At 35.3% G+C, this 18,588-nt stretch overlaps 1 protein-coding gene across 4 annotated transcripts in view; it reads left to right on the top strand.

Moving 5' to 3' along the window:
• Positions 1-18,441, top strand: part of pkn1a (protein kinase N1a) — a 53,200-nt gene extending 34,759 nt beyond the window's left edge. For all 4 annotated transcript variants that reach the window (XM_051905532.1, XM_051905515.1, XM_051905540.1 and 1 more), the window contains exons 4-22: positions 1,413-1,533; positions 6,617-6,762; positions 6,921-7,134; positions 7,220-7,414; positions 8,355-8,464; positions 10,650-10,793; positions 10,960-11,035; positions 11,236-11,365; positions 12,382-12,469; positions 12,559-12,641; positions 12,763-12,838; positions 12,940-13,031; positions 13,124-13,300; positions 14,030-14,092; positions 14,192-14,268; positions 14,384-14,526; positions 14,606-14,713; positions 14,863-14,943; positions 15,864-18,441. In XM_051905532.1, the coding sequence (XP_051761492.1) occupies positions 1,413-1,533; positions 6,617-6,762; positions 6,921-7,134; positions 7,220-7,414; positions 8,355-8,464; positions 10,650-10,793; positions 10,960-11,035; positions 11,236-11,365; positions 12,382-12,469; positions 12,559-12,641; positions 12,763-12,838; positions 12,940-13,031; positions 13,124-13,300; positions 14,030-14,092; positions 14,192-14,268; positions 14,384-14,526; positions 14,606-14,713; positions 14,863-14,943; positions 15,864-16,067 (2,328 nt within the window). In that variant the 3' untranslated portion in view covers positions 16,068-18,441. The remainder of the gene's footprint in view (positions 1-1,412; positions 1,534-6,616; positions 6,763-6,920; positions 7,135-7,219; positions 7,415-8,354; positions 8,465-10,649; positions 10,794-10,959; positions 11,036-11,235; positions 11,366-12,381; positions 12,470-12,558; positions 12,642-12,762; positions 12,839-12,939; positions 13,032-13,123; positions 13,301-14,029; positions 14,093-14,191; positions 14,269-14,383; positions 14,527-14,605; positions 14,714-14,862; positions 14,944-15,863) is intronic.
• Positions 18,442-18,588: the final 147 nt, after the last annotated feature.

Raw genomic sequence — 18,588 nt, 5'->3', positions numbered from 1 at the left:
TTTACAACAAAACGTATTTTTATCTTTTGTCAAATAAGATGCTGCACAACAGAGCTGTGTACATTTAAAACAGGGATGAAACAATATCTTGGTTGTATGACATTCCTTAGAAATAATAATATTATTACTTTGAGAAGTACATTTTAGTAAGCTATACAGTAGTGATTTATTTTTGTCAATTTCTTAAAGTTAAACCAAACTTTTATTTTGACGGTTTGTTGTGAAAATTTTTCAGTTTTAGTTTCAGTTGGAGTGTGTATTTGACGGTAGTTTTTCTCAAATGAAGCTGTGAAAAGCATATGAAAAGACTTTCAAAGCAGCTCTGGAGATGAAGTTAATGTGTTCATGACATGTCCTCATATATTGAGACAGCAGACGCTGTAAACACCATAAGTGTCACACGTGTGTGAGTTTGCCTATTAGACGAAACTGCGCCGTTCATTCACACAGAAACACGCAGTAATCACATATTAGCGACATGCACTGACTGGCTGTTGTCGCGTTTATTTCTGCTGTGTGATAGGCTGTTAGATTAATCCATATTGAGTAAAAACATCCAGAGCTTATCATCGTTATACTTGTAAATTTTATCACGATCTCGATATGATATCGTTTATCGCCCATGATCATTCAGAAATCATTCTAATATGCTGATTTGCTGCTCAAGAAACATTTATTATTATTATCAGTGTTTGTGCTGCTTTTTTGTGCAAACTGTGATACATTTTTATTCAGGATTTTTTGATGAATAGAAAGTTCAAAAGAACAGCATTTATTTGAAATATTTTTTTTTTGTGAAAGTCTTTACTGTCAGTTTTGTTCAATTTAATGCCTACTTGCTAAATAAAAGTATTCATTTCTTTAAAAAATATAACTGACCCCATAATTTTGAATGGTAGTGTACCTACTGAGGCATCGTTGGATCTCTTACACTGTGAATGAAGTCCTTAAAAAATTGGCAACCTAATTATGCTGCTTTCTAAGATACCTCGTTTTAGCCAAAATCAAAGCCAACTTTGCATATATCCTTTATGGTAAAGGCAATCCCAGAATGCTGTTTGGCAAACTCATTGAATAAACTGGTGGATGACAAGACTTTTGTCATTATTCTTTTTTAAGTGTCAGTACAGAAAGTTAAATAAAAGTAGTCCAAGGTAATTATAAATGGATTATTTGATCTAAAATCTGTGTGCTGTATACTTTTATGAGTTTTAAAGTATTGTACCGTTAGCTTAGCAAAAGTCTAACGTCAAACTCCAGAATAAAATGCTATTTGTGTGGCACGTGAAGTTGCTCTCTATGTAGGTGGCAAGGCAGCTTACTAGATTTTGGAACAGAGCCAGTCTGTCAAAAGATGTTTACTCACTGTTTAATAACTATAATGATGTGTGTGTGTGTGTGTGGGTTGTCAGGATAAGAAGATGTTGCAGACAGCTCAGCAGATGCTACAGGACAGCAAGACAAAGATTGACATCATCCGCATGCAGATCCGGAAAACAGTGCAGGCCTTCGAACACAATGATGATACGCAGGGTATGGCTGAGTGTGTGTGTACGTGCGCTACTGCTTTGTTGCTTTTAGAGTCTGATTTCATAGCTGAGAAGAGAAATAAACAGATCAATAACCACCCGAATCCCAGAAGACGAGTGGTGTGTGTTTTCAGGGTGTGTACATGGTGTGTTTGGTCAGGTGTACAGTGTTTATGCACAAGTAATGAGTGCAGGTCATACAGATCAATAAATGTGTGTTATGACCCCGTTTTGGCTTAGTGAATCAAACTCTCTCTCTCTCTCTCTCTCTCTCTCTCTCTCTCTCTCTCTCTCTCTCTCTCTCTCTCTCTCTCTCTCTCTCTCTCTCTCTCTCTCTCACACTCACACTCACACACACACACACACACACACACACACACACACACATACACACAGGATCAGGTAACTGATAACAGTCAGTTCCCGTTCTCTATTTCCTTTACTCCTCTCACGCACACAACTCTTGATTTAACAGTTTACACCAAAAAACTGTAATCTAAAAACGTAGAACAAAAACAAACAAATTAGGGTGTACATTTAAATACATTAATAAAACAGAAATCATTTACTTTTAGTTGGTTAATTTTCATGAAAGTGGAAGTGGAAATGGAAGTGACATGTGAAGGCCAAATATGGTAACCCATACTCGGAATTTGTCTTCCGCATTTAACCCATCCAAGTTAGTGCACACACATTAGGAGCAGTGGGCAGCCATTTTTGCTGTGGTACCCAGGGAGCGATTTGCGTTTCGGTGCCTTGCTCAAGGGTACCTCAATCATTTCTAGGGCTGCCTTCGACTAAAGATTTTTCTAGTCGACTAGTAGTCGTTCATTTAAGCCATTAGTCGACAAATTGTGCGTTTATATTAAAGGGTTAGTTCACCCAAAAATGAAAATTCTGTCATTAATTACTCACCCTCATGCCGTTCCACACCCGTAAGACCTTCGTTAATCTTCAGAACGCAAATTAAGATGATCAGTGAGGCCTGCATAGCCAGCAATGACATTTCCTCTCTCAAGATCCATTAATGTACTAAAAAAATATTTAAATCAGTTCATGTGAGTACAGTGGTTCAATATTAATATTATAAAGTGACAAGAATATTTTTGGTGCGGCAAAATAGCAAAATAACAAAATAACGACTTATATAGTGATGGCTGATTTCAAAACACTGCTTCAGGAAGCTTCGGAGCATTATGAATCAGCGTGTCGAATCATGATTCGGATTGCGTGTCAAACCACCAAACTGCTGAAATCACGTGACTTTGGCGCTCTGAACCGCTGATTCGACACAAAAGATTCATAACGCTCTGAAGCTTCATGAAGCAGTGTTTTGAAATCGGCCATCACGATTGAGGAAATATCATTGCTGGCTATGCAGGCCTCACCGAGCCATCGAATTTCAACAAAAATATCTTAATTTGTGTTCCGAAGATTAACGAAGGTCTTACGGGTGTGGAACGGCATAAGGGTGAGTAATAAATGACATTTTCATTTTTGGGTGAACTAAACCTTTAGTAAGCCATAAATCATAATAATGAGACTTTAATTGCCTATATATAATACATAGCCTAATCTTGCCGCAGTGCACCGACAAAAGTGATGATTATTAATGTGTCATGAAAAAACAGACGGAAGACTGTATAAACATTTTAATAATTTATTGATAATGTTTTCTGTGTTTTCGGCTGAGATTAAGTCAACAATGCTGACTTGTCATCTCCGCAGTAGTGTACGCGCCTATATATGCATGTTTCATATGAATTACATAATCTGAGAATATTTATTTTCCATTTGAATTGGTTAATTTGTAGACATTTCAAGCTTTCTATAGATATATTTCTCATGTCTTTGAGGCAAGTATACGCTTTGTTACATACTCAAGTTCACAGAGAGAGACGGCAGAAAGCACATCCTAATTGTTTTCATTATTTTAAAAAAAGCACAACGTTTTGTTGTTATTGTGAGTTCACAGAAATAAAAGAAGACCCTTTACAGTTTGCATTACTCTCATCTGTATGACTAAAATGATGGAGTATAGGGGTTATGCGCAATCTAACTTCCGTATTCTGTAAAATAGATCAGATCACTTCCGGTTTAGGTCTTCATGAAAAAATTTGATGTTTTATTTAAGATAACTTAAAAGGAGCGAGCAAAGATGAGCATAACTGATGTCCCCCGCATAAGCAGATTGATATTCAAAAGCTTTTTTAATTTTTCTTCTTCACACTAACGTTTAGATATTTAGAATAAAACACCTACAGTAATATGAACTAGGTAGTTTTTTTGCTGATTACCTTAAAAGTCCATAGATATGCCATCAGTTCACACTGCTGTTAACACTTTCTCTGACAAGCGGATGCAATGAGACTAGTTTTAAGGTTTGGTCATGTGATGTTTGACACATACCCTGTTTTAAGTTAAATGCAAGTGATCGCACCGGTGCCTGTATTTCATGCAGTAAGCACGCTCTCTACACAAACACTTAGATATGCGCCAAATAATAGCGCACATTTGTCTAGGACTAGGCTAACAGTGAGCGGACTTGTAAAGTTGCTACTACTTACATGTTTCAAGTGATAAGCCGTGTTTGAGGTCAATAAATGATAGGTGAATATTTGGATTCGCAAATTGGATTAACAAACTCTCCCTCATGGACTTCGCCACTTCCTGTGGAGGTTTTTTTTTGTCGACTGCAACTGCCTCTTCTAGTCGACTAACTGTTAGTTGACTATTATTAGGGGGCAGCCCTAGTCATTTCGTTTTCATATTTTCGTATCAGTTGCAGTCGTGTTGAGACTCGAACCCGCAACCTTCGTGTTACCAGTCTGACTCTCTAAACATTAACTTACTTATAAGTTGATATTATTATATCAACTTAAGTGAGTTCAAGTAACATTTCTTTAACAGTATTTTATCCATTTTCCATATACACTACTATTAAAAAGTTTGGGGATCAAAATTGACAGTAAAGACTTTTACGGTGCTGTTCTTTTGAACTTTCTAATCATCAAAGTATCTCAGTTTACAAAAAAAATATTAGGAAGCACATGGATCTTGTTTTAAGGATATTTTAAACATTTTTACTGGGAAACAAGACTAATAATTAATTTGTTGTTATTTGAAATATTATCATGGTTGAATTGAAAATTCACTTGTGTTATAATAATAACACACACACCTAAAACTTTATATGATTTTAAAGTAATTTATAGCTTATGAAATCATCAGACATAGACCAGAGACCATATGATATAAAACACAATGTTTCATGCTTATAGTGGCATTAGTTAACACACATTCTTTAGTACTCCTGTATAAACACACATACACCTTCAGTGTGTACATGTACACACATACACACACATTCACACTCCCCGAGAGTCTGTTTCTGAAATTGTCACCTCATTCAACTTCATGCCTTATTAGGACACAAAAATCTCTGCAGTCAATCCTTCCTTCTCTTTATGTCTTTTTCTCTGTCTTATCATACCTCTTTATAAAATCCACTCATTCAAGTGCCATTTTCCCTAAAATGGAAAATGGCAGAATCTTGATGTATCAATATATGATTTTACTTGGTCAGTCCTAACATGCACTCGCTCACACACAAGCACGCTCTTCTAGTCTCAGCTATATTAAAAATATATGTGAATCTGGGAATAGAAAACAGTCTGTAGTCTTGTTTATGTAGAACATTGAGAGAAAGTTTTTAAACACTCACAATATTCCCTGCACTCGGGAATGCTTTGAACTGCTTGTTTTGCAGTCAGAACCAAACAGACACAGAGAAATGTTTATATAAAACCCGGAACAGCATGTCAATGTTTTTTGATGGTATGACAGTATAATATAACACCATAGCATCTTAATCTTTCGGTTTATAATCCCTAATAATCCTCTTATTTTTAAAAGTCTGTAGCTGGCAGCGTGGCAGACCTCAGATGATCTACAATCATCTCCCCCAGTTTGCATAAGTACAGTAATTACTATATGGAAGCTCACTGTCCTGATCCCACATCATCCCTCGTCCTCTTCAAAGTCTGATAGATGCACACGACCTCATCACGACCTTTTAATGTATCTTAGACTTAATGTCTGTTTTGAGATCACATTCAATTCAGGTTAATTTCAGTTACCCATTAACCGATTGATAAAGGAACAAGTTATGACACAGAATTTGATTTTAAAATAAATTCTCCCTTGCTGTTTAATTAAAGGTGCAATAGGTAATTCTCTACAGAAACAGTTTTTGTTATACTGGTTGAAAGTCTCATATCCTGATAGCAATCACTATGTTAAACAGTCTAAATGTTTTTTTTATAAATATATATATTGTCTATGGAAGGTGTAGGATCATAAAATGTTCAACCAATCATTATATTCGGTCCGAATATAATGATTGGATGAAATAATACAGTGTCCTAGCTGCCTGTCAACGTATGTTTTCACATACCCTCTTGCACCCTGTTTGCGCAGACATCATACGTCATCAGCGCGTTTCATGATATGCTGAGTTTATGTAGGAAGTCAGTCATGGAACACCGCAAACAAACAGCAGCCACCTTTTACAGCTCCTACCGAATCAAAACAACAAGCTTATACTGCATTCACGTCACGACATAACTACCGTAATTAAGAGATGGCAACCCGTGACGTTCTAACCAGAGCTGTTCAGTCAGAATCAGAATCAGAAAAGTTGTTTACGTTCATTATTATTGTAATGTTATGTGCTTTGAGACATGAGTTAGTTTATTGTTGTCTCTTGTGATGCTTCGCCGAGAGCAGTTGTGTGTGTGTGTGTGTGTGTGTGTGTGTGTGTGTGTGTGTGTGTGTGTGTGTGTGTGTGTGTGCGCATTCATGTGTTTTGGAGGAGGTGTGGCTTTGGAGACGCTCTGAAGGCAGGATGGGATGTTATGATTTGAAAGCTAGCTCGCTATTGCTAGCCTCTCTGAAAATATTCTATTGCACCTTTAAGGGGTTAAAATGGCTTGTGTGATAGCTTATGTAATTTGCTGTGGGAATGTGAGTGATATTGATAGCCTAAATATGTCTTTTTGTGTATTTGTGCGTGTGTTTCTCTTCAGGAAAGCCTGACCCATGTGGTATGGAGCTACGGATTGAGGAGCTCAGACACCATTACCGCGTAGAGCATGCTGTTGCTGAGGGAGCGAAAAATGTCCTTAGACTTCTTGGAGCCAGTAAAGTACAGGATAAGAAGGCCATGTCAGAGGTTAAAAAATATTCTATACTATATTATGTTTAAACAATGGCATGTATCTTTTAATTATATCTCTAACTTCTATTATGTAAGTAAACACTGTCTTTTCCAGTTAAGTTAATAATTAAGTCTCATACATTGAGTAATTCTTCCTCTCTCTGCTGCTTCAGGCTCAATGTCGTCTGAGTGAGTCGTCTCAAAGGTTGGATCTGCTGAGAGATTCATTAGATAGGCGGTTAGCAGAACTTCCTGAGGATCATCCCAAAGCATCTGTCATTAAAGAGGAGTTGGTTTTAGCCTCCTCACCAGCATTCAGCTCTCGACATGGCGCCCCCTACCTGCACAACCAGTACAGCACCCTCTCCAAACCCTCACCGCTCACTGGTATTCAAAAAATCATTTACATCTCTTTAAATTGATGTAGAAGTTGTCAGCTTCTGGCTTGTAAGATCTGATTGTTTTACTGCAGGCACTCTTCAGGTCACATTGCTGGGCTGTATGGGTGTGCTGGAGGTGGTTCCCGGCCGTTCCAAGGGCAGCCAGGTAGTGTTGCCGTGTTACAGTCCGGGAGAGGGGCGGTCCTTTATGCGGAGTGGAAAAGGCCTGTACAGTCGCAGCGGCAGCGTTAGTGGAAAAACACCCCCCAAAACAGACGAACTGTCCTGTGAGTGTGTGTAGAGGATATAACATTCATAGTGTGATTAGTCTGTGGTGATGTCTAAGTTTAACTCAATAACCTGTTGTGTCTGTCATGGGCGGTGACAGTTTTGCATTGAACAAAACAGGATTATCATGTTAGTGAGTGATTGGCTGATGTTTTCAACAAAAACAGCAGTCGGGTCCCAGAAGTAAATCCTCCATTCATTTACTCCATAGGGAAATTGATTTTTAATGATAACTAAAAAACTATTAAAGACAGACCTACTGTGAACTGTAATTTGCTAATTTGAAGTTGTCAGCCCGCAGTAGTTCAACTTATTTTAAAATAATTATGATTAACAGGTGAATTTGTGGTGAAAAACTACATTACCCATGATGCTGTACAAAAATTCCACCAATCAGAGTCACAATAAGCAAAATGCACCAACGGAGCTTGTAGGGTACTCTCACTCCTATGAAGCACTGTGAATAATGTATTCAAGTGGGATTATTGCATATTTTGCTATAAACTTGAATATATTGTTTCTATAGAGATAGTTTTATCTTTCTCCATTGTTTTTAATTTGATTATGTTAATCACAACTCTTCATGGGATTGAAGCTGTTTCCCTCATAAAAACCGTTAAGTACACAGTGTTGTACCTCTGTCTTTTTGTATGATTTTCAAATACTTTTTTGCTTTAAATAAAACTTTGTAATGTTATGATTCACCTCGTAGCTGGTTGGCTTGATTCATGGCTTGTAAAGCTTTAACAAAGACTTTAAAAAAAATCCTTGTGGGTTAAATGAATGGTAAAAATACTTCCGTAACCAAAGCACAGAAAAAGTGAGTGGACATATTCACATATTCATCAGGAAGTGTATGAGAAATCGGGAAATCTTGACCTTAATTTGATCTCAATTAAAAGACATACTTTTGAAATGATGTCTGTTGTGTGTGCACAGCGGAGGTGAGTGCAGTACTGAAGATGGACAACGCGGTCGTGGGTCAAACAGCATGGAAGATGGTTGGAGAACAGGGCTGGGATCAGACCTTCACCGTAGAGCTGGAGAGAGTGAGTTGAGCTCTGTGTTATTAGTAGATTTACACAGATTAGAGGTTCAGTGTCTGTTTCATTAATTAAAGCTCTAGGCAATAGGCTGTAATTATAATTACAAAAACAAAATCCTTTGGATGTGTAACATCAGTGACTCGACTGCCAACTGGAGCATCTCAAATAACTCTTACACAAGCAATGACACGCTATTTTTTCTATTTAGGAGAAAAAAAGTACATTAGTACATTACATGCAGAATAATTAATAGCCAAGCAAATTAAAATGTGAATGTCTTTTTTGACAAGGATATATAATATCTGTATGATTATTTGTTAATTGAAACTTAAGTACTGAATGAATCACTCTGATCAGTGTTGTTATTGCTAACTGAAACTATACAAAATTGTTTTTGGTTATTGAAATAAAGCTGAATTTTTTTTTATATAAATATATTGAAATTTTCATATAAATATATGAAAATTTTAAATAAATATATGAAAAACTTTTTTAAAAAAATTTAGAAATTTTGCATCTAACTTAAAAATATGTTTATGTACTAAAATTACTAAAACTAATAAAAATAAAGCTAAATAGAAATATATTTATATTTTATACATTTTAGTTTAAGTTTTAGTCATTTTGTTAGGTACTTTTGAAATTTGTGGTGTATTGAAATAAAGCAGAAACAAAATAAAATATAAATATTTGATGAAAAACTTAAACTTAAATTTTTTGGCTTTGCATCTAAAAAAAACAAGTACTAAAATTACAAACTAAAAAAAAAAAAAAAAAAAAATATATATATATATATGTGTGCTTTTGTCATTTTTATTGTTGTTATATATAAAATAACAATAAAAATTACCAAAGCACATAAAATTACTAAAACAAACTAAAATGAAAACTGAAAAAACTACAGATGAAAGGTAATTCAAAATATTAATAAATATATATATGTGATGTGATCTGTGTATTACAGGTTTCAATACCATATGAAAGCTGGATTCGAGCCCTTTCCAAATCTGTTTTTACTTCTTTCATAGCTTATCGCTCTGATTTTCAGGAACGGAATTTTGAGAAAAACTGGTTTAAATAACTCTCACCCCCTTTTTTCGCATAGACATGAAAATGCACTATCCAAACATAAATGGTAATTCAAGAATGCTTTGGAATATAGACCTAAGGTTGGTCTTGTTTTTAAGAAGACACTTGTCAGATTATTGTAGAAGTGAAATAAATTATGAAAGTGAAATAAAAAAAAAAAGTTAGAATTTTAATTTATGAAAATGTAAAAATATAATTGTCTGTATTTTATAATAATATATTACAAAGCATGTTTTACTCTTAAACTGCAAGAAAATAAAAGCCAAAAATGTCAACATTCCAAATTTTAGTTTGAAATATTTCAAAAATGAGCTTTCTGTAAGATTTTGTTTAGGAGCCCTACCAAACTTTTTCACTAGATGACACTCAAGCTCCATATCTGACCATGTAAGGGCGCCTCCATTTATTTGAGTAATATGAACCATATATTTCCATATTTTCATACATTTTATGAAGTAGACATCCTATTCAGAAGTAGTATGGGCAGTTTGGCAGTATTTGATTTGAATTCAACCTCTAATAAACACATAATTAGAACATGTGTGTTCATTATAGCTCAGTTGTTCTCTTGTGCACCGCCTTCTCACGATAACGTTGTATTAGAAAAAAAAAATCTTTGTGTGCCGTAGTTTATACAGGACTGGCGGGAAATTTGCATTAATACACCTTCATTCTACATGTAATGTGGTTTATTTTGATAGGTGAACTGTCTTTGTAGTGTTAAGAGAGGGAAAGCTATAAGCGTTTTTTTTGTTTTTAAACAGTAACGTTAGAGAAAGACAGCCTTGCCACTTTAAATCGCTATTTTTCTGCACTTAACAGGCGATTTTTGCCAAGATATTTTCAGAGATGATAGACAAGATGTTATAGAATGATAATTTAATGAAAACCCAATTTTGACAAAAAAAAAATGACATTCAACCTATTTTTTTTACTTTACTGAAAACGTTCCATCGCGACATCCGACGGGTTTTCCCAGATCGCATCACATATAGTATATTATATATAGCATATATATATATAGTATATTACTATTATATAAATATAATAGTAAATAAATAATACTAAAATATTTAATTGTTTGTCTTTATGTGTGCAGTCCAGAGAGATGGAGATCGCCGTGTACTGGAGAGACTACCGATCTCTGTGTGCGTTGAAATTTCTCAAGTTAGAGGACTTCCTGGACAACCAGAAACACCGAGTACAACTAGAGCTAGAACCACAGGGACTGCTGTTGGCAGAGGTGCTCACACAAATGCACACTCAGAAATATGTCTCTTATGTCCATAAAGGGAGTCTCTCCCACTACTTATTGCATAGATTGCTTTATAAACACACTCAAACCAAATAAATGTGCTAAAATCTTTCACACCACTGGGCACCACTGAAATGGCATTTGTCTACTTCAGGTCACCTTCTTTAACCCCGTGATCGAGAGGGTTCCACGGCTAAAAAGGCAGAAGAAAGTTTTCTCCAAGCAACAGGGTAAGAGATAAATGTTTTCTCTATTTTCTAAATTCATTAATCTATTGATTAATTTATCCGAATGCACATAAATTTACCTGAATGGCATTTCACATTGACTTTAATCATTGGCATGTGACTCAAATGGTGTGGAGCTCCATCTAGTGGCCAGAGATTAAACAAATGTGTTTTCTTTTGTGTGTGTCTGTGGTCACATGCAGGTAAAGCATTTCTGCGAGCTCGGCAGATGAACGTTGATATCGGCACATGGGTGAGGTTACTGAGGAATGCCATACCAACCGTCAACAACACAGGAACTTACAGCCCTCACGCCCACACTGTACAGACAGGGTAAGTCACACAGATTCAGTGCACCCATAATACATGTATATTCATGGATATGTAAAAATAATTCACAAAAAATACAAAAATAGTCTTTGTCTGATGAAGAGCCACCTAAAGTCTCAAAACGTCACCTATTTGTGAGAACATGAAATAAAAAGTTTTTTTATACTTTTGGAGCTGGGGTGTGCCAACTTTTTCTTTCTTTTTATGTAAAAATAATTAAAATAATCATCCGCTGAGCCTGTACCATCTGACAATTGTTAATAAATACAATAAGTTAATAAATTTCAAAAGAGGAAAGGTTTCCTTGTAGTTTTCCGCCAAAATAAAAGCTTTTAAGACAACCATGAATGTTGGTATTGTAATTTTAGTGTTGTTCTGTAAAATAAAATAATAATAATTCAATACTCCTTTTTTATTTTACAGTACTTGCACAATATTGTACAGTACCTACAGTAGTACTATTACTATAGTGATATCTCTTTATTGGTTGGTTTAATTTATAATTTAATAAAAAATATTTTATTATTAATATTATTATTATTATTATATATGAAATGTGTTCCATTAAAAACAAGTGTGAATGTGGACTTGTGTGTGTTTTTTTTTTTTTTTTTTTTAACTCTATTTAGAGTCTAATGTGAGTTTTTCCTCTATATCCTCATTTTAAAATCAGCTATAAATCCACATTTTAAAGCTGATATTTAAAAAAAAAATTCGGTGAAACTTTGTGACCGTTTTCATCCCTTATGAGTTTGCATCTTGGCCTAAAGTACCATAATTATATAAATTACCATAATTATCATAAAATTGGCCAGGATATTGTATATTTCCATTTTTGATATTTATTCACATATAAAAGCTTGCCTGAGATCCAAGTCTAAATCTAAACTACAGTGCAACTAATTTACTATGCAGTACACACTAGTCTAAGTAAGTGTCGTGTGAAACATGCGTGGATCTGATCTGACAAACAAGCTGCAATGTGGATTTCATTGCAGTTATATGTTTGTGTGTTACAGTGAGATATCGGTGGAGAAGTTGAGTTTAGACTATGACTCACCGATGAAGGTGGACATCCGGCGAGACGTCACAGATACAGGCACTCCCGTGAGAGACACTTATAACTCTATAACTCTTTATATTTAGCCCCTCCCATCTCTCTGTAACCCCTCCCCTCTCTCTGCTTCTTGACACAGGAACGACAGCCGGCCACTGAGCCCCTCTCTGCTCCTGACGTCACCACTCCTGAGCGACAAATCAGAACACATTCACTGAGCAGGTACACTCAAACACACATGCATGTGCACACGATATAAACATTCTCTTTTAGTCATATAGCAACTGTATCTGACTCTTTAAAGTGTAGTTTCTAAGCATGTTTGTGTTTGTGTGTGTTGCAGTAAACAGAAGAAGACCCCTTTGAGCCTGCAGGATTTCCGACTAATTGCTGTTCTTGGCAGAGGCCATTTTGGAAAGGTGATCTTCAGCCTTCCTCGCCTTTATCCCCTTCTTTTATCCTTCAACTTCACCCTAGCTCTCTTTCTCTCTGAAATTTTTATCATATGCGTGTCTGTTAGGTGCTGTTGGCAGAATACAAGAAGTCAGGCAGCATGTACGCCATAAAAGCCCTAAAGAAAGGAGACATTGTGGCCAGAGATGAAGTGGAAAGGTAAACAAAATAACTTTTTCCTTTTTGTTTTGAGTTTTTCAGAAATGTGTTCTTCAGTTATTCTTGATTCTCTTGCTCTGTCTTTCCCTCAGTTTGATGTGTGAGAAGCGCATTTTTGAGACGGTGAACAGTGCGCAACACCCCTTCCTGGTGAACCTGTTTGCATGTTTCCAGACTCCAGAACATGTGTGTTTTGTCATGGAGTACACGGCAGGCGGGGACCTAATGATGCATATACACGCAGACGTCTTCACCGAGCCACGGGCTGTGTATGTTTTGTCAGGTTTTGGCTACACTGTCTGGATCAAACAACCTGAAATCAGCTACACTGTCATTCAAAAGATTTTTTAAGTGTTTTTGAAAGAAGTCTCTTATGCTCGCCAACGCTGCATTTATTTGATCAAAAATACAGTAAGAACTGTAATATTCTGAAATATTATTAAAATTTAAAATAGCTGTTTTCTATTTGAATATATTTAAAAATGTAATTTATTCCTGTGATGCAAAGCTGAATTTTCAGCATCATTACTCCAGTCTTCAGTGTCACATGATCCTCCAGAAATCATTCTAGTATGATGATTTGCTGCTCATGAAAAATTTCTGATTATTATCAGTGTAATCAATGTGCTGCTTAATATTTTTGTGAAAACTGATTTTTTATTATAATCTTATATTTAAAATAGAAATCTAACATTATAAATGTCTGTCAATTTTGATCAATTTTAAGCATCCTTGATGAATAAAAGTAATAGTTTCTTTAAAAAATAAACTTTACTAACCCCAAACCTTTGAATGGTTGTGCATATTGTGGGAACCAACCAAGAGTTTCCATAAGAAAAAGAGCTTAAAACATTATTTTGATTAACTTTCTTAAAAAGAAAAGGTTTGTGTGATATTTAGATTACAGGTAGAATATAGAAAATATTATAATATAAATGGAAAGTTTCCAGCTTTTTAGTGACAATGCATAATTTAATTTGTGTTTGTGTGTATTTCAGGTTCTATTCTGCTTGTGTAGTCTTAGGACTTCAGTTTTTACATGACAACAAGATTGTGTACCGGTGAGTATGCAGAAAACTCTGCACACATGTTCTGGCTGTGTTTAAAAGAATGTTTTAAATATACTGTATATGGCATATATTTTTGTGTTTCTTCTCCAGAGATCTTAAATTGGACAACTTGCTGCTTGACACAGAGGGTTACGTGAAGATTGCCGACTTTGGATTGTGTAAAGAAGGTAAAGACTTTCACCCCTCTTTCATGGTTTCTTTTTCCACCTATCTTTCTTGTTCACATTGATTGCACTTGGTATGAAGTCCAGAACATTTGTCAGACATTTCCGTCTTCCTCAGGTATGGGTTTTGGGGACCGGACCAGTACGTTCTGTGGGACTCCAGAGTTTCTGGCTCCAGAGGTTCTAACAGACACGTCGTACACGCGGGCCGTGGACTGGTGGGGACTCGGAGTGCTTATATACGAGATGCTGGTGGGAGAGGTGAGAGATTTGAGCTTTTGAGATGTTTGAAACGTTTATACAGTGTTGGCATCTGTCTGATCTAAAACTGTTTTTCTAGTCCCCATTTCCAGGTGATGATGAAGAGGAGGTTTTTGACAGCATAGTGAACGATGAAGTGCGATACCCACGGTTCCTTTCCTCAGAGGCCATTGGCATCATGAGGAGGGTAAATAGATTTTTTTTTGAGCCTACCTACATTTCTTTTATTCATTTAGAGCAGCGGACATACCCTGCTGAATGTCCTGGTTTTCTTCATATAATATGATGTAAAATAATATGTTAATAAAGTTAGATTTTGCCTATTTTTTCATACAGTTACTAAGGAGAAATCCAGAAAGACGACTGGGCTCAAGTGAGAAAGATGCAGAGGATGTCAAGAAACAACCTTTCTTCAGGGTGAGAAAGATTTTTAATCACAATAATTATAATTTTATGTAAAACACTAATAATTTAAAATGTAATCTTTAGCCAATCTCAAAATGAAAATCCATTTTTCATACTGTACATCAGGCTTTCCCAAACAAGGGATCATGAGTTGATAAGCTAATAATTAATTATATTGAATTTAAAATTAAAATAAATAAATTAGACTGGATGATAATCGTGATATAGCTTAGTGCGATTATCAAATCAAAGGCTGCAATTTAATGAAATGACTGTATAGTCTGATGATCTTTGTGGTTCATTGAAGCAAGCAGCACATTTCATTATTATAATGATCAAATATTCTTTTTTGTTTTTGTTTTACAGTACAATTTTGATTTACAACAGTAATATTTCTGTCTTCCTTTTTATAACGTTAAAACTAGTTAAAACTACTACTACTACTAATAATAATAATTATTAACATTAGAGAACTGTGAAAATTCAAATGTGTCATTAAATTATTGAAATATTACCTTAAAATCTCAGAGGGTACTTTAAGGAAATATTTCAAAATCTCATTTTAGGAACCCCCACTGTACATTTGTTGTGAAGCCTAAATTCACTTTTAAATTGCTTTTTTTTCTTTTCTTCTTTTAGTTTTTAATGATTCATTTTTAATTTATAGTGTAGAATTTTAATATCAGCCATTTTTCAGCCATAATAAGAAAAAAGTTATTGGCTTCTATCAGTGCATCCCTCTTTTTAATGTGTATGAAGTACACATAAAAATCCCCCTTTTTAATGTGTTTTTTTTTTTTTTTTTTGGCATTTGGAATAACAGCATATATTCTGACATAACTAAATTACATGATCATACTTTTCACACAAAGTGCCACAATAAGAAAAAAATAAGAAAAACATCATGTGCTTCTCCTCTTTTTTTCCCTCAGAATATGGACTGGGAGGCTCTTCTCCTCCGTAAACTCCCTCCTCCCTTTCTTCCGTCTATCGGAGGATCAGAAGATGTCAGCAACTTCGATGAGGAATTCACAACAGAAGCGCCGAATCTCACTCCGCCTCGTGAACCCCGGGTGCTCTCGCGGAAGGATCAGGACAGTTTCCGAGACTTTGACTATGTATCCGACCTCTGCTGAGAGCCTCTTCACTGTGACAGTGCCGTAGAGAGACATTTCTGCTCCGTGACTCAGTGACGATGAGGACAAGTGTGGCCAATTTGAGTGAATTGTGAATGAGCTGGACCTGTGAACACTGTGATGGAAGAGAGGAGGCTCTGGAAAACAGTTAGAATCGGATTAACGACTGAACGTTTGTTTCTTGCCAACAGGTTTAAAGGTGCACTCAATCATTTTTTTTTTTTTATGTTGCGCTTCGACTCGCACTGACACCTAGTGGTTTGGATGAAGCATCACACTAGTAAAAGTAAGTGTTCAGATATCGATGTAGTTTTAGAAATGCATTTTTCGCAGTCAGCCATGATTAATTTATTCCACTATTATTCCACTGTTAGTGAAATGAGTGGTAGCAGATGTGATCTCAAAATGGCGGCTCCCATCAGTGGACCATCTTCATGTAGAATAAAACAGCTTTTATTAGGCTACTGATATAACTAAAGTCTTCATCTCATGTGAATGGTCATAATTTTAAACATTATTCAAAAGTAATATTTATCTCTCAAAAAGTGCACCGTTAAACCTGTTGAAATTGTTGGTTTGTCTTCAAGTGTCATCTGCTTTTGAAAAAATGCATCTTGTCTTAACAAAGACAGTCTGAAGATGTATTTTAAAACTTGAAGCAAATCAATAAAGCTCACACAGAAGCATCTCAGTGAACTTTTGTAAATTATCATACGAACAAGAGCATGTGGGAAATGCATTTCTGTTCATTTTCACATTTTGGAACCACTGAGGAACCAACTGGTAACATCTACAAAATCTTCCTCCATTTAGACTTCCAATGTCCATTCAAACAGGATGATACTGTCTGAATAATTTCCATTGACACGACGTGGACCAGGGACCCAAAGGAACTTTGTTTAAGAGACGCATCTCAGCAGACACTGTGACATTAGGTGGAAAAAGAGAGTTACGTCGAGAGTAGGGTTATTTGATTAGGCTAATTTAAGCTTTCTCTTGCAGTTCTCAGTGGTTAAGAAGTTAAAACCTCTTTAGACTCGTTCATTCTGGATATTTCACAACAAAATACTCATCTTCAAGTCAAGCATAATGAAATTTAGGAGAGCAGCCCGGTTTGAAGACAGCTTGGTCTCCTTTCATTAAGTGCACTTTTAGTATGGCTACCTTTATTAACTTTTTAAAAAACTAATGAAAAAAAACTCTCATAGAAAGTTGGTTTGAACAAAATGCCTTAATAATGTTCCTGCTTTCCCAGTTTATCCTGTTCATCTTTTCACTTCAGTAAGGGAGACAAATAGCTAGAAACCTAAATCTTACCTGGCTAAACATTAAAAAAATGCAGAATATGTTTTTACATTTTACATAAAAACAATAGCAAGAAGACACTTCATTGTTACAGTACATATATTTTGAAGTTCTGTTTTTGCTTGGTTTCTTTTTGTATTCTCAGGCCGAGAATGGATCATGCTACACACGTGGGAGAACTGTCTTGTCTGAAAAAATGAATTTATGTCATTTACTTTACAATAGCATATGTAAAACTATAGTATGCTCATCAAGATAATGTGATAAAATGATCTGTCATTTTAATTCAGACCTAACAAGGCCTTCGGGGACTCAAATATTCAATCTTTTGAATGTTGTTGTACTGGAGTAAAGGAGAAAGAATGTGTTTCGTTGAATATTTTCACAAGCTCCAATCATTGACTTTGTCACTGCAAACATTTTTAACATTGGTTCGATGCTTTGATGAATCTGAGCAAAAGGGTATAAAACCACTTTTGTTTAAAGACTCAATGGCCTCAATTAACAGATACTTTGTTTCTATTTTATTAATGTTTTTAAATAGATATCTGTTAAATAGAAAATACTATCTGTTGTTTATTGTAGTCATGATGTGAATGACTAGCAACTAGTGACTGTTATGTGTTAGTTCTGGTTTTACACCCTTTATTACCTCAGAGCTATTTTGATGCCTTTAAAACATTATGTGCAGTTGTTATTAGACGGTTTGTGCGAATGGCACATCATGACATATCTGTTACTCGCAAGGAGCTGATGATTAAATTGTTTTTGATTTTTGAAAGCATTTGATTACACACACACATGGATGAAGCCAAAAAATAACACACACACACACTGTGGAAAAAAAAAAAAAAGTGTAGCAAAACCGCAGCCCTATCACATTTCAAACGCATACACGAAATATTTGCAAATGAAATACTTGTGTATCATTTAACATCTTGTACTCCTTTTTTTTCCTCTGAAAAGTGAAACTATTATGTGTCTGACTGCAGACTTATGCATGTCCTGTACAATTACACAATCCATCAAACCTATTACATGAGTTGTATTTATAAAGCTGTTGTTGAGATGACCGTGTGTTTGTGTTATCTGTACATTTTTTTACCGACTGTACAAAGACTCTTTTTACTATATTAAAAATAACTTTATTGAGTGTTGCTGTCGACAAGGAAGTCAACAAGGAAACAATATTGCCTAAACATAGATACAAATAAAA

This window comes from Ctenopharyngodon idella, chromosome 1, assembly GCF_019924925.1.
Source record: "Ctenopharyngodon idella isolate HZGC_01 chromosome 1, HZGC01, whole genome shotgun sequence".
In the NCBI taxonomy this organism is placed as follows: domain Eukaryota; kingdom Metazoa; phylum Chordata; class Actinopteri; order Cypriniformes; family Xenocyprididae; genus Ctenopharyngodon; species Ctenopharyngodon idella.
The sequence above is the reverse complement of the archived record's forward strand: the minus strand, read 5'-3'. Positions and strand labels throughout refer to the sequence as shown.